The sequence below is a fragment of the Babylonia areolata genome, chromosome 7 (genome assembly GCF_041734735.1).
Source record: "Babylonia areolata isolate BAREFJ2019XMU chromosome 7, ASM4173473v1, whole genome shotgun sequence".
Lineage (NCBI taxonomy): Eukaryota > Metazoa > Mollusca > Gastropoda > Neogastropoda > Buccinidae > Babylonia > Babylonia areolata.
Window position 1 is genome coordinate 48,784,818 of NC_134882.1, and position 17,500 is coordinate 48,802,317.

At 40.3% G+C, this 17,500-nt stretch overlaps 1 protein-coding gene across 1 annotated transcript in view; it reads left to right on the top strand.

Moving 5' to 3' along the window:
* Positions 1-5,432, top strand: part of LOC143284093 (uncharacterized) — a 7,843-nt gene extending 2,411 nt beyond the window's left edge. Inside the window, exons 2-3 of the mRNA XM_076590737.1 lie at positions 1,112-1,174; positions 3,699-5,432. Coding sequence (XP_076446852.1) covers positions 1,112-1,174; positions 3,699-4,343 — 708 coding nt within the window. The 3' untranslated portion in view covers positions 4,344-5,432. The remainder of the gene's footprint in view (positions 1-1,111; positions 1,175-3,698) is intronic.
* The last annotated feature ends 12,068 nt before the right edge of the window (positions 5,433-17,500 follow it).

Genomic DNA, 17,500 nt, shown 5'->3' on the forward strand with positions numbered 1-17,500 from the left:
ACTAATTTCTATGATGAGTTCATACCTAATCTTTTTTAGAGGTCGAATGGCATGTATACCGACTTAGAGTCAACACAGATAAAAAGAGTCTGGAATGCATTTTTAGGGAAAATAGATACAAAGGCTCCAGGCCGATATCTTTCTAGGAATTCAGAAGCAGAAACCTACCTGCATCCTCGTAGATGAAGATGCATGACATTTCTGAGAACAGGCTTTAATCATAGTGCTCCAGTGTCACTGATCAGTGCTGAACTATTTGTATATACCTTCAGGTGATTTGTGTATTCTTCTGTCTCAATACACATATGATACGACAATAAGTTTATTATTTGCCTTTGTCATATCAGTGTGTTCTTTATCAACCCACGTTTTATAAAGTTGCCATATTGGAGTGGGGGCAATTACAAATCTGTTGTCAGTGTGTTTTGACTTGAACAAACGTTTTTTTGACTCACTTGTGTAAATAAAGTGAGTCTATGTTTTAGCCCGGTGTTCGGTTGTCTCTGTGTGTGTGTGTGTGTGTGTGTGTGTGTGTGTGTGTGTGTCCGTGGTAAACATTAACACTGACATTTTCTCTGCAAATACTTTGTCAGTTGACACCAAATTTGGCATACAAAAGGAAAAGTTCAGTTCTTTCCAGTCATCTTGTTTAAAACAATATTGCACATCTGGGATGGGCACAAAAAAATTTAAAAAAGAAGCCTAATTATATGCAAACTGCATTTACTGTTATATTTATATTTTTTGTATTCTCTAAACTTGGCACTTTGACCTCCTATTCTGATACAACAACAAGAGGAGTCATTATTATCATTTTTTGTTCAAACAGGAACTTCTTTTGCTAAGCATGGAATTTTTATTTATTTTGCAAACGTTTTGGTGCAGATAGTAAAGAAGGGAAATTACTCTGTAATTAATGCTAGGGGACTTAATTTATCACAAGTGAGTCTTGAAGGCCTTTCCTCTCTTTTTTTACTATGTAAGAAGTGTGTGTGTGTGTGTGTGTGTGTGTGTGTGTGTGTGTGGTAAGCAATGGGTTCCCTCCACTGTCAACACTCACGTTAAGAGGAAGCTGTGACCTTGACCTGTTTTTTGACCTTTCTGTCCACAGTGGTGCTGTCTGCTGCTGGCCGTCCTTGGCACCGTGTCTGCTACACCGCTGGAGTCTGTGGAGGTATTCCACCTGTTTGTCCGTCTATTTCTCTCTGTCTCTGTCTGTTTGTCCGTCTGTTTCTCTCTGTCTCTGGCTGTTTGTTCGTCTGTTTCTGTGACTGTCTGTCAGTCTGAGCTATCTGTGTGTGTCTTGTCTGTTTCTCTTTTCTTCTCCTTAACCCTATGTTTGTATCAGAATGCTTATGTCAGATCGGGAAATGATACGTTGAATTGTGAATCTGAGAAAAGCATTCGATTCTGTAAGACATGATGGGTTGTTACAACATTTGAGAATCCAGGGCGTGTCTGGCATGTTTAGATCTCTGAAAGCAGTGTGTGACTCATTGTTAGCATGTGTCAGGTTTAACTGGAAATATTCTGACTTTTTCGAGTGTCCATTCTGTGATCGGCAGGGATGTGTCGTGACTTTATTTTGTATATCCATTGATTACTCGCCAAAGACGTGGAACAAGCTCCCTGATAACCTCCGTCATTCTGATTCCCTCGCATCTTTTAAATCTCATCTCAAAACTCACCTTTTCCCTCAGCAGTAAGTTCAGTTGTGGCAGGTCCACTTCCTTTGCGTTAGCTGTGCTTGACTATGTATGTATACATATGTATGTGTACATAACTACATGCATGTATATGAATGTGTATTGTGTGCGCGTGCGTTTATGTAAGTTTGTGCCTGCCTATGTGTGCGTATGTGTTAGGGTAGCTGTTAGATACACATGTATTGTTAAAATGTATGTACGCAGTGTGTGTGTGTGTGTGTGTGTGTGTGTGTGTGTAGTCATATTTTGGTGTGTGTATGTAACATAGATGTAATGTTTTATGTTAACAAAGCGTTTTTGTAAAGCACCTAGAGCAGATTTCTGGATAGTGTGCTATATAAGTATCCATAATTATTATTATTATTAATTAGATCGCCGAACACTTGTCTCTTTCAGATAGACATGGGGGTGCAGCTGTAAGCAGGTATCTTGGAACTAATCATATTGCTTTTATAACTGATGATTTTGATTTAATATCAGTAACTCCTGTCGGAGTGAGGTGAGGGTATGAAATAAATACTGTTATTTGGGGTGTACATCTACATAAAAGCAAGAGGCAAAACCTTCAAGACTCACTTGTGCTTCGCGCTTTATCCATTGAAGGAATCATTAAAAGAGAGAAAAAAGAAGATATCTAAAGAATCGTTGAAAAGTGCTCTGTATTAAATATGATATATAAAATAGGTTTGGAAAAAAAAAAAAAAAAAAAAAAAAAAAATGTGAGGGGGATCGAACCATGCATGTTCAGTTCTGAAACAAGCAGACGAACCCCCACTGCCGTGGCACACCTGACGCCATTTGACTCAATTTAATACTTAAAAGAATATTGACGTTTTCTCTTCGTGCGACATATAGATATGATTGTAGTGAACGTAATAACGAATAACGCCGTTTAAATAATGTTTTCTGTGTGTTTTATCATATCAATCATCCTTTTATTTTATTCGGTAAAGGAGACTTTGCTATCCCTTGAAGCACAAAGCAACACATGGTAGTAGATCTCTAGATCTGCACGAACCAGTCGAGGCCTACAACAAGCTGAAAGAAACGATCCATTCATTTTTTTTTCTTTTATGTCCATTTCAGTTAACTCAGTGTCCACCCTAGAATATTTATGTGCAGTAAACACGTCGATGGTGTAGTTAGTATTACTGTATGTGTTCTGTCCAGAATTTGTATTTCTTTCCTTTTAATTGTGAACAAAAACAACAAGGTCATGTCTTCGAAGACAACCTATATCTGCTAGCAAGCCTAACTCAGTGGGAAACGGTTTTAAGAATTTCCGGATTTCGGAACAAACCTCAACGAAATAAACCGTTAATGAATCGGAAAAACACGGCTTAATTCGGGAGACTTACAACCTGTTATTGGTATGACTGTGAATATAGCTTTTCATACTATGTTTAAGACAAATTTGGTATTGGCAGACAAAGTATTTCCAGAGAAAATAGCAATTGAAAAGTTTACCACGGACACACAGACACACACACACAGACAACCAAACACCGGGTTAAAAACATAGACACACTTGTGAGTAAAAATTACGGCATACAGAACATCATGCGAAAAGCTAGTGGACAGCGCTGAGCCTTGTGAAGGCCTTTCAAAAGCATTTTTCAAAGTATTTAATGTTATTCCATTTGATGTGGAGACTAGACAAATAATGATTTACCAGTCTTACAGCTTGTGGGTTTGGTCATAAGGTCCCGTAAATTAAAAAGAAATGTAGTAGTGGTAGTAGTAAAAGTAGTAGTTATTACTATATTAAATAACCACTAATTTGGTGTGGAAATGGCAGCTTAAGTGATTCTCGAATCTATAAAACTCTGGCCTGGACGAGGCAGAGCACCTGTCTTACCAGGTGGACGGATGAAAACAGACGTACGTAGCTGGGTGATACTGCACCATAAAATAATACAATGTGTTTCATTATACATGTCGTATGAAAACAATAGTCAACATACTCACGGGTCTTTGTTACTTCTATTTCAGCTACCTGTTCTGTACACACCTAGTGTGTCATGGAAAGGAGACAAACCTTATGGGTATTGGAAGAAAGACAAGCCCAACGGATACTGGAAGGACGACAAACCCAACGGATACTGGAAAGATGACAAACCAAATTACTGGAAGAAGGATACACCTAGTTGGAAGTATGACAAACCCAACGGATACTGGAAAGATGACAAACCAAATTACTGGAAGAAAGATAAACCTAGCTGGAAGTATGACAAACCCAACGGATACTGGAAAGATGACAAACCAAATTACTGGAAGAAAGATAAACCTAGCTGGAAGTATGACAAACCCAATGGATACTGGAAAGATGACAAACCAAATTACTGGAAGAAAGATAAACCTAGCTGGAAGTACGACAAACCCAATGGATACTGGAAAGACGACAAACCAAATTACTGGAAGAAAGATACACCTAGCTGGAAGTATGACAAACCCAATGGATACTGGAAAGATGACAAACCCAACGGATACTGGAAAGATGACAAACCAAATTACTGGAAGAAAGATACACCTAGCTGGAAGTATGACAAACCCAACGGATACTGGAAAGATGACAAACCAAATTACTGGAAGAAAGATACACCTAGCTGGAAGTATGACAAACCCAAAGACTACTGAAAATACTAACAGAGGAGGTAAATCCAGATGAAAACAAAGCCATCTTTCGACGCTGTCATTGGATCCAGAGGTTTTCCTTATGTGGACACAATATGCATGTGCTATTTTCAGTTTCAAGTCCGTGTTTCATTTATACAGTGTGTAGTGTCTTTAGTACCGTACCGATTATGTTGGTTTGTTTTAGTCAAAGCAAATCGTTCGAAATAATACAAGCAAAATAACGATCTAATTTCAAAAAGTTTGGAATGGAGGTTGATAAATGAACACTTATTTATCCTGTGTATTAAATGTTCTCTTTCTCGAGTACTTCTTCGAAATGAAAACTTTATCTAAAAGTCTTAATCTTTGAAAAGATACGGGGAAAACCGGGAATACTATTTTAAAATGAAATGATTAGTTCTTCATTGGAAAATATTTTCTGATTTTGAATGGTACACATCGTAGAAAGTTTTCTTTTCTCGGAATCGAAAGTTTCAACGATACTTGTATCGTCCGGTGGTCCTCTCGTAACCTTCTCCAGCAGAACTGATCCAGTCAAATCTTGGTTCGATCAGGCTGTAAATTCACGGCTGCACTTAAACTTGCCTCCCATTCCGAGTTTTTATAACAGGTTGTCATAAACTGGAGGGAGTTCCAGTTCAGTGTCTCAGCTGAGGTTACGTTTTCTTGTGTTGATTCAGTGGGCTTCTCTTACCTTCTGCATCCAGATATGGGTTTATGTGTGCAGCACAGATGTCCCATCCAGGTCAATACTGTAACTATGTAAGGAAATATACAAGTGTCGTCGGAACTTTCGATTCTGAGTTATGGCGACTTTCCACCAAATGATAAGTAGTTTTGGTATTTTAATGGCATTACTTTTGTCACTGTTGCTTGCTTTGTATTGTGTTTGTTTACTTGGTTCGTTTATATATTTAACCTGTTGTTTGCTTGCTTTGTGTTTTTTTGGGTTTTTTGTTTGTTTGTTTGTTTTTTGTTTGTTTTTTTATTATTACAATGTTTTCTTTTAGAATAAGCTTACATTGGAATTCTGTTGAATTTCCTGCTGATTAACAATACTGGCAAGAATAATAAAAAGTTTGCATCGTATTTTGTAAGTTATCTTTCGCTTTTCATTGTGAGCCTGCCTGAGTGAATGTGTGTGTGTGTGTGTGTGTGTGTGTGTGTGTTCGTTTTCATCGTGAACCTGTGAGCGCATGTGCGTGTGTGTGTGTGTTTCGTGTGTGTATCTATATGTTTTATCATCATAATCATCATTATAAAGTAATTACACAGCAAGGAAAAGACAAATCAAAGCTCTGACTCGCCAGTCAATCACATGCGTGCATGATTCCGAGATATGAAAGTAACAACTTACAAACACATGTTAATCAATATGAAAAAGCAATAAAATCATAGACCGGAGTGTCTATATGTCACCATGTCTGTGTGATCCCGTGTCTATATGTCACCATGACTATGTGATCCAGAGTCTATGTGTCACCATGTCTGTATGTCCCCGTGTCTATGTGCCACCATGCCTATGTGATTCCGTGTCTGAACCGTGATTCGAACCAGCGCGCTCAGATTCTCTCGCTTCCTACGCGGACGCGTTACCTCCAGGCCATCACTCCACACGTCATTGTGTCTACATGTCCCTGCGTCACCAATGTATATATGTCTCCGTGTCTGTGTGTTTCTGTGTCTGTATGTCCCGTGTATGTATGTCCCCGTGTGTGTATGTCCCCGTGTCTATGTGTCCCCGTGTATGTATGTCCCCGTGTCTATGTGTCCCCGTGTGTGTATGTCCCCGTGTCTATGTGTCCCCGTGTATGTATGTCCCCGTGTCTATGCGTCCCCGTCTGTGTATGTCCCCGTGTCTATGTGTCCCCGTGTGTGTATGTCCCCGTGTCTATGTGTCCCCGTGTCTATGTGTCCCCGTGTGTGTATGTCCCCGTGTCTATGTGTCCCCGTGTGTGTATGTCCCCGTGTCTATGTGTCCCCGTGTGTGTATGTCCCCGTGTCTATGTGTCCCCGTGTATGTATGTCCCCGTGTCTTTGTGTCCCCGTGTGTGTATGTCCCCGTGTCTATGTGTCCCCGTGTGTGTATGTCCCCGTGTCTTTGTGTCCCCGTGTGTGTATGTCCCCGTGTCTTTGTGTCCCCGTGTGTGTATGTCCCCGTGTCTATGTGTCGCCGTGTCTATATATCCCCAAGTGGATATGTTTCCGTTTCCGTTTCCGTATGTCTCCGTGTCTGTATGTCTCCCTGTCTTTGCTTCAGTTTCAGTTTTAGTTTCTCAAGGTGGCGTCACTGCGTTCGAACTAACCCATATATGCTTAGTTAGGCTTTGAATGCATGTGTATACTATATAAAAAAAAAGAAAGATTTTATAGATAGATAAACACACACACACACACACACACACACACACACACACACACACACACACACAGATATATATATATATATATGTATATATATATATATATATATATATATATATATAATTATATCAGTATGTGTGTGTGTGTGTGTGTGCGTGTGTGTGTGTGTGTGTGTATATAATTATATCAGTGTGTGTGTGTGTGTGTGTGTGTGTGTGTGTGTGTGTGTGTAATTATATCAGTGTGTGTGTGTGTGTGTGTGTGTGTGTGTGTGTGTGTGTGTGTGTGTGTGTGTGTGTGTGTGTGTGTGTGTGTGTGTGTGTGTGTGTGTGTGTGTGTGTACCTATCAGAGTGGATTTCTTCTACTGAATCTTGCCGAGAACGACACTCGTTGCCATTGGTTCTTTGCTCAGTGCGCCACGAGACCTCAGTTTATCGTCTTAACCGAACGACTCAATTCGATTTTCCAGTCAAACTTTGGAGAAAGGGCGAGAGCGGGATTCAAACCCAGACCCTCCCGAACTCTGCACTGGAGGTGGCGTGCTGGCCGAGAGGTAACGCATCCGCCTCGGAAGCGAGAGAATATGAGCGCACTGGTTCGAATCACGGCTCAGCCGCCGATATTTTCTCCCCCTCCACTAGACCTTGAGTGGTGGTCTGGACGCTAGTCATTCGGATGAGACGATAAACCGAGGCCTCGTGTGCAGCAGGCATTTAGCACACGTAAAAGAATCTACGGCAGCAACAGGTTTGTCCCTCGGCAAAATATTGTAGAAAAATCCACTTCGGTAGGAAAACAAATAAAATTGTATGCAGAAAAAAATACAAAAAAATGGGTGGCGCTGTCAGTATAGCGACGTGCTCTCCCTGGTGAGAGCAGCCCGAATTTCACACAGAAAAACAGTAATACAAATACTGGCAGACGAGCGTCTTAGCCATTCCGCCACTTTCTCCCTTTCCACGTGTCTGTGTGTAATCATCTATATCATGTGTCCCTGTGCCTGTCTTTCACAGTGTCTACATGTCACTGTGTGCGTCCCTGTGTCTATATGTCCCTATGGCTGTCAGCTCCCGTGTCTGTGTCACCGTGTCTACATTTATATTACTTTATGTATGTTATACGATTTCTATCAGTTCCCGTGTCTATATGCACCCCCGCCCCCCTAATCCCCCCCCTCCGCCCCCTTCTCCCCGTATCCACGTGTCACGCAATCTTTTATGATTATGCCCCGTGTCTATGTGTCACTGTGTCTATGTCCCCGTGTCTATGTGTCACATTTTCTAACCGTTCCCGTGTCAGTTCGTCACATTGCACATATGGCCCCTGCTTCTATGTGTTCCCGTGTCTATGTGTCACATTATCTAAGTGTTCCTTTGTCCATCAAATGTCTGAATATTCATGTTGGCTGAGTCATTAAGATGTCGTTTCCAAGGCACAGTGACACACAGACTCTGTGGCTGAAGCCCGGAGCGATACGAGGAGAGAATCAGATGGACTGAAGCAAAAGGATCGGTCTTAAATCTTCACATACTTCATGCTTACTGCATACACAGTCTCAAAATGGAAACCTCGTACGCTGAGCATGTTAAGGTCAAAAGCAGGGGTTGGGGGTTGAGAGGGGGGCAATACGTCATTAACACAACTAATTGCTCCATCAACATTAGTATAAATTAGATTTGTAGCCTTTTCCAAGTTGTTCTTAAATTCAGCTTCAGATCCCATCTCAGTTTTTCAATTCTTACAACATTTGCAGTCACATTCTGTTCGGTTTCATCAATAACATTTCCACAGCATGTTCAGCATGTTCAGCATATATTTAGACTTTGGTGATACATTCAACTGTTTACATAATTTCAGTAAGGTATGGGAAGCAATAATAGTAATCTACTACGGTGAGATGTAGGCCTATGTATAGTTGCCCAAATCAACACCACCTTCAATGTTCCTTTTCTTCTTCTGCGTTCACTCGTATGCACACGAGTGGGCTTTTACGTGTACGACCGTTTTTTACCCCCGCCATGTAGGCAGCTATACTCCGTTTTCGGGGGTGTGCATGCTGGGTATGTTCTTGTTTCCATAACCCACCGAACGCTGACATGCATTACAGGATCTTTAACGTGCGTATTTGATCTTCTGCTTGCATATACACACGAAGGGGGTTCAGGCACTAGCAGGTCTGCACATATGTGCTGAGTGGAGCAGATATAACATCAACTGAAGCGACAAATAATTTGTTATGAATTAGGTCAGGGCCAGACGCCTTTTTTGTATCAAGATTATCAATAATGGTTTTCACTTCAAGAGCTATCAGTGTTATTTCTTCTGTCTCTGTCGATTCGTTGTATCCTACGTTTGGAAGAGGATCGTCTGTATCTACTAGTTTACACTGGTCTATATAAAAAAAAAAATTAAATGTTTGCTTTATCTAGACTGGAATAGTATGTTCTTCTGTCCACGGTAAGTGGCGGTATATTATCAGAATCTATACATTTTTCTGTTCCAAAATCGTCTATTTTCCACCAATCTCTTTGTCTAAACTGATCAGGATCTAACACTTTGTCACTTAGCTCATTGTAATACTCTAACTTCCTTTCCCGTACCTTATCCACTACTTCATTTCTCACATTCCGGAAACTTTCCCAGTCACCCTGTTCGCTCGTTCTTTTGGCTTTTCTATGGAGTTTATTTCTTTTCTTAAGTCCTTTTAACTCTCTCCATACGAACGGCGAAAGAGACGACGTTAACAGCGTTTCACCCCAATTACCACCATCAAAATACTGCAAGCGGAAGGCTCTTACACTGAAGAGGTGAATGTTGACAAAGAGTACCACAATTCTGCCGACGGAAGCTAAAGGTTGGGTCATTCATACACCCACTGGACATCCGAGGGGTCTGTGTAGATGAGAAGAGAGGACTGGCCGTACTGAGTGAGTTAATTCGTTATTGAACCAAGGAGCATCTTTGGGGCGTACTGTTACAACTTTACATAGCATGCACTGTTTTGCTGCTAACAAAAATCTTTCGGTAAAATGTTCACAAGCATCATCTACTGTGTTATTTATAAATATTTCGTTCCAGTTTTCGTTCCTTAATAATTCACAGAATTTGTTACGATCTAACTTATAACCAAATATTGTTCTCTGGAAAGCACTGTGCTTGTGTACAAGAGGTTTTAAAATTACACATAGAACACTGTGGTCACTACAAAATGGAGGCAAGACTTCAGTGGATTTAATCATGTCCGGACTGTGAGTAATAATTAGATCTATGCATGTCCTAGAAGTGTCTGTGATTCTGGTAGAGGAATTTTCTACTTGTTTAAGTTGATAGCGATTTAAGATATGTGTTAGATGCTTAGTTGGGTTAATTTGTACATCTACATTGGAGTCTCCTAGAATAATAAATTTTGTCATTGTTCTGTCAACTTTCCTAATACTATCATTTATCAAGTTCCAGTAATCAACATTTGCATTATTGGGACGGTAGAATGACCCAACACGTAAGCTCTCTTGGTCAATCTTGGTTTCAATCCATACTGCTTCAAGAGTATCAACATAAAGGTCAGGACGAGGTTTAACTCACTCAGTACGGCCAGTCCTCTCTTCTCCTCTACACAGACCCCTCGGATGTCCAGTGGGTGTCTCAATGACCCAACCTTTAGCTTCCGTCGTCAGAATTGTGGTATTCTTTGCCAACATTCACCTCTTCAGTATAAGAGCCTTCCGCTGGCAATATTTTGATGGTGGTAATTGGGGTGAAACGGTGTTAACGTCGTCTCTTTCGCCGTTCGTATGGAGAGAGTTAAGATACAAATATTTTTTTACATATTTGGCAACCCCACCATGTGGATCATTTGATCTGTCTAGACGGACGGTGGAAGGTCTGTAAGTGTAGGGATTCGTTGGTATCTATTGCTGATAACCAAGTTTCGGAAACAGTTACAATATCAAACTGATGACACTCGGTTTCGAATAAATCTATCTTATTTCTTAAACTACGTGCATTCACATGTGTGACACAGAGTTTCCCACGCTTTTCAGGACCAGGGTTGCTTTCTATATCACCAGACATCATGAGTAAAATTTTATGAAAATCAGAATTTGTCTGGTTCTTTTTGTTATCAGGCAGAGCAGATGGTTCATAACATTTTTCTTGGTATGTACAAACATGTCAACACTGAAATGCATGGCAAGGGAAAATAACATAACACATAAAGTCAAGTGTTCATTTCTAGTAGCATACACTAAAAGAAAAAAAAATGGGACGGTTGCTGTCTTGTTTAAGAAGAACAATTTTCTTACCATCCATCATTTGCTGAACAAAAATGAACTTGAACGTAATAATTTACACAAACCTTACAAAATGTGGAGAGCTCCTAAAAACGCGTCTTCCCTGTTCCATGAACTCGATCTCACCCCCAGAGAGAGAGAGAGAGAGAGAGAGAGAGAGAGAGAGAGAGAAATGACAAATGGGTAATAAACTGGATAAGCTGAAAGCTTCTTTACACCATACCCTCACAAACACAAACACACACTCACAGACACACACACACACACACACACACACACAAGAGCTTACGCACGCAAGCACACACGTACACAAAATACCAGTGAGCTCTTTGCCTTGAGTGAGAGAGCGGGTGAGAGAGACAGAGAGAAAGAGGAATACACACACACACACACACACACACACACACACACACACACACACACACACACACACACACACACAAGAGCTTACGCACGCAAGCACACACGTACACAAAATACCAGTGAGCTCTTTGCCTTGAGTGAGAGAGCGGGTGAGAGAGAGAGAGAGAAAGAGGAATACACACACACACACACACACACACACACACACACACACACACACACACACACACACACACACACACACGCACGCACGCACGCACACACTGACTGACTGAAACCATTTATTGTCAGATTAACTTTTTGCTGTACTGACATTTTCGCAACCATTTGTATAAATATTAATTGATCAACACAAAGAAAATCTAATATGACCATTCAAATTCCCCACCTCATCCCCCTACCCCAAGTACGCTTGTATAATCACAATTTGATTTCATTCCCCCGCTCCAAAGACGTGTTCACACCCACGTGCACAAGCTCTCTCCCTCTCTCTATCCCTCACTCACACACACACACACACACACACACACACACACACACACACAGTCTCTCAGTCTTTCTCTCTCACCTACACTTCCACCCAACCCCACACATAAACATTTGCACTAACATACCTTCACACACACACACACACACACACACACACACACACACACACACACACACATGTATAATGTATATATGTATGTGTAATCTTTAACAAAGAAGAAGAAGAAATGAATAAATTTACATGAGAGAGAGAGAGAGAGAGAGAGAGAGAGAGAGAGAGAGAGAGAGAGAGAGAGAGAGATTCAAAAACTTTATTACTCAAGGATAAAGATTTTAGGCATCGCCCAGTCTTCCAATCTGTCCTTGTGACGACAATAACAATAACAACATTAACGATAACGACAAACAAACAAACAAACAACACCAAAAAATGTTAACACTGCTACATCCACTTCTACTACAACGAAGAATGATCACTACCATCATCATTAGCATCGTAAAAAGTAATAAAACGAACGCATTCATACATTCATATCCATACACATGCACACACTCTCTCCACCCAACACACACACACACACACACACACACACACACACATATATATATATATATATATATATATATATATATATATATATATATATATATATACTTATGCACATACAGAGACATGACCGAGGTGAGAAATACATAGCGGACATAAAGAAAATAGAGAAGCACAACTTTACTATTGCACATACACAAAAGTGATTAATTTGCTGATGCAGATGTTACAGGTAATAACATCCAATTTACAGGCGAACAAGTAAGAACAAAGCACAAAGGTAGAAATAAAATAAATTCACTGCATGTAGGTATAGATACAAACGTCACGGAAAAAGCATGATTTTTTGTATTTTTTAGCTGGTTATTTAAAAAAAAAGAAAAAAAAGCTTTGTGGGCCTATTGTTTGTGGAGCAGAAGTTCTCGTATGTTTGATTTAAAGGAACGTAATGAATCGCACGTCTTAATGAACGAAGGAAGAAAGTTCCAAGCAGGTGGTCCAAAAAAATGCAAAGCTAGATTTGTACAAATCGATGCGCACAGGAGGCAGAATATAATTATCTGAATCGTAACGCTCTGATGCCCGTTGAACAAGGTCACTGAGGTATGGTGGTGACATGTTTTTGTGTACTTTGAACATGAGGACCATTTTATTGTAGTCGAATTGCTTGTATAGTGGTAATATTTCCAGTTTTGTTAATTTTTCATCTGTTGATAGGGAGTGGTCTGGTAAAATAAGTTTAGCTGCTCGTCTGTGCAATGAGTTAACTTTTTTTTAGCTGGTTGTGACTGGCATTGCTCCAGACTGTAGATGCATAATTGACATGAGAGAGACAGTGTGCCCCGAAGAATAATTTTCTGGTTTGAGTATCGACGTAATATCTAAGTTTATTGAGTAAGAACAAATTGCGGGCTAATTGTTTGCATACATGGTTGACAAGAGCTTGCCAGTTCAGTTCTTTATCAATACTTACCCCTAGAACGCGGTGCTCACAAACTTGTTCAATTGAGTTCTTGTTTACCTCGAGCTTTAAAATGAGGGGTTTACGTTGGTGTTTCTGTCTGGATGTCAATGCCATACTTTTTGTTTTGTGTGGGTTAAGTTCCATGTGGAGAGAGAGAGAGAGAGAGAGAGAGAGAGAAGGAATGTACTTCACTGCGCACATACAATATGCAATCATTAAATTAAGGTTTCATAATGTAATCAAGACGTCATACATGTTAGAGTCGAACAGTTCTGCTAATTAGAATAATGGGAACTTTGCCCAATAAGTAAATCTGACGCTATCACCCAAAACGAAACACTACTTTGGATTAAATAAAACAGAGAGTAAACTCTGCAGCATATAATACATTAACACACACACACACACACACACACACACACACACACATTCACACTCCCGCATCCCACATACCCACCTTCGCACACACACACACCCCCTCACCCCCCCCCCTCCGCCCCCCCCACACACAACAGGGGATGGGAGGAGGAGGATTACCGCACGCCTCTCCTCTCCTTATTGAGCACGTTAGGTGTCTTGGTTTGCTGTTGTTTTCACGTGCTTGCTTTCAACTGCCAGCGTTCGTGAAGTTGGTTGTGTTGCCACCAGGCACTGACGAACAGCAGTTAACTCACTCAGTACGGCCAGTCCTCTCTTCTCCTCTACACAGACCCCTCGGATGTCCAGTGGGTGTCTGAATGACCCAACCTTTAGCTTCCATCGTCAGAATTGTGGTATTCTTTGTCAACATTCACGTCTTCAGTATAAGAGCCTTTCGCTTGCAATATTTTGATGATGGTAATTGGAGTGAAACGCTGTTAACGTCGTCTCTTTCGCCGTTCGTACGAAGAGAGTTAAGTGAAGACTGCAAACCCAAGTCATGTTTGAGGGTTGTATAACAATCTGTCTTTTTTCTTTTTCTTCTTCTCCTTTTCCCATGTCCCTGTCCTCGTTTCATTTGCATGCAGCGTGTGTGAGCGTGAGCCAAAATGTAACACCTGGGGCCGTAACCAAGTCAAAACTTTTTTTGCACTGAAGGCTAGATTATCTTTGCATTCAAGACCCACAAAGTGCACTCAGACAGCAAACCCGCGGTCTGTAAGCTTCAGTGGCAAAGCATTGATCAGTCAGCAACTTGTCAAATCTAGGGGCCACGTTCTGACACATTGTCCTCCCTGCTTTTCAGCTAACTGCAAAAATAAAACAAGAGAGGCAAGGCCTTCAAGACTCACTTGTGATACACTTAAAAAAATACCCAAGCTTATTATGCATGGAATATAATTTCAAAATATAATGTTTAAGATGAGAAAGATCAGTTTAAAGCAAATTAAGTCCCCTGGCATTAATTACAGAGTAATTTCCCCTTTTTACTATCTGCACCAAAACGTTTGCAAAATAAATAAAACTTCCATGCTTTGCAAAAGAAGTTCCTGTTTGAACAAAAAATGATAATAATGACTGCTCTTGTTGTTGGGTCAGAATATCAGATCAAAGTGCCAGGTTTAGAGAATACAAAAAATATAAATATAACAGTAAATGCAGTTTGCATATAATTAGGCTTCATTTTTTTTCTTTTTTTTTGTGCCCATCCCAGAGGTGCAATGTTGTTTTAAACAAGATGACTGGAAAGAACTGAATTTTTCCTATTTTTATGCCTAATTTGGTGTCAAGTGACAAAGTATTTGCAGAGAAAATGTCAATGTTAAAGTTTACAACGGACACACACACACACACACACACACACACACACACACACACACACACACACACACACAGAGAGAGACAACCGAACACCGGGTTAAAACAGAGACTCAATTTGTTTACACAAGTGAGTCAATAAAAAGATGGATTTCAGATACATTTTTTTTCTTGAATGAACGAATTTCGACGATCTGCAAATTTCGGGCAGTCCATAATTTATCGTCTGCAAGTGCACTCACTTCACAGCTATATGCGTAATTCATATGGAATATAATCACGCCAGCCAGTCTCAATTCGTCAATTTTGACTGCCCAACGAACAAAGGGTAAAATCAAATTATCAGAGGCTGTATTCAAGACATAGTCTCTCCGCAAAACGCCTGTTCTCCCTCAACAAAACCAGTGCAACAAAAGGTTTCGCCATATTTACCTCTGTTTCGTGGGCAGTCACCCTTGGCAGATAGTGAGGGTAAATTCCCTTCGCGTTTGTAGAACCGCGAGTAGGTTCTTGTGTTCCTGATCACTGGATATTGCTAACCTTCGGGCAGTTTGCCTTGCCTCAGGCAGATTCCCCGCAGGCGCACATTTACCCGCAAATACGATGTACTCTTGAATATGGCCCCTGATGTCATGAAAATGATAATCCTCTGTTTGGATGTATTTATGTTTTTTTGGGGGGAGCAGAAGGAATGTGAGGAGAATAACCCAAAGTTGTTCATTATGTTTCACAACACAAATATTGTCACTGATTGGTCAGGTGAAATGGTCACTATCATGCTGCCTCTCTGAACCATCAGGGCTTGAGAGACGCATAAAAGAAGTGGGTAGTGGAAACGATTGATGAAAAAGGAGTGTCAGACATATGGAGAAAAAAAAGAGAGGCAAGGCCTTCAAGACTCACTGTGATAAATTACGTCCCCTAGCATTAATTACAGAGTAATTTCCTTTTTTTACTATCTGCACCAAAATGTTTGCAAAATAAATAAAAATTCCTTGCTTAGCAAAAGAAGTTCCTGTTGGAACAAAAAATGATAATAATGACTCCTCTTGCTGTTGTGTCAGAATAAGAGGTCAAAGTGCCAAGTTTAGAGAATACAAAAAATATAAATATAACAGTAAATGCAGTTTGCATATAACTAGGCTTCTTTTTTAATTTTTTTGTGCCCATCCCAGAGGTACAATATTGTTTTAAACAAGATGACTGGAAAGACCTGAATTTTTCCTATTTTTATGCCAAATTTGGTGTCAACTGACAATGTATTTGCAGAGAAAATGTCAATGTTAAAGTTTACCACGGACACACACACACACACACACACACACACACACACATACACACACCCACACACACACACACACACACACACACACACACACACACACACACACAGACAACCGAACACCGGGTTAAAACATAGACTCACTTTGTTTACACAAGTGAGTCAATAATCATAACCCAGTATGTACACGTGTACACTTGTAAAACATTTCCACTTTACTGTAAAGAGCCTGATATTCAGTATGACTACTATTTGGCCATCGTCACCTCTGGCAAATCAATCTGAATAACAAAAGCAGATCCCATCGCAAACGAGGAATGAATAAATCATGAAGGCTATTCAAAGCTCGCGTAAAAACATCACAAATCGATACGTTATCCAATAAACATTAGCTGCATTTAATGAATGACAAAGAAGGGGGGGGGGGGGGTCAAGAGAGAGAGATACAGACAGACAGACAGACGGGCAGACAGACAGACAGACAGAAATGGGAGCAAGAGAGAGGATTGGTGAATGGGTGACTGTTTCACAGCACAAAAGCCGCCGACATCATTGCACTGAGATACTGGGAAAGGGGCGTACTGATAACAATCCATTGGCATCCAAATGCATATTAGTAAACAGCCCAAGCAGTGAAATTGCATGCATCAACCGCTACAATCTTCAACAGAAATGGAATATGTGCAGGCTTCACAAAGACGTCGAGCACAACTTCGCTCTTGCAGATATGATTTCACTGATATTTTTTTAATGGAAAGAATATATATATATATATATATATATATATATATATATATATATTACATAATTCATGATATTGAAAGATAACATTGAGAGATGAATCAGATTATGCAGGCTGTTTATCGTCTACAGCTAGCCTTTCTTTGAATGCACAATTGGCTGTTTCAAGTACACGTACACAATGAACAGACAGAAAAATGAGCTTGAGTAATTAGTGATTCAGCCAGACATTTACAGCTATTCACCGACTTATAAACGATAACTATTTCCAGCGTCTCTTCGGAGATCCAAGTAAAGGTTACTATTCCCAACACTTCCCTCTTCCAGTGCTTATTTGCTTGACAATGTTTGGGTTATCAAAGTTTTGTTTACTTAATTAC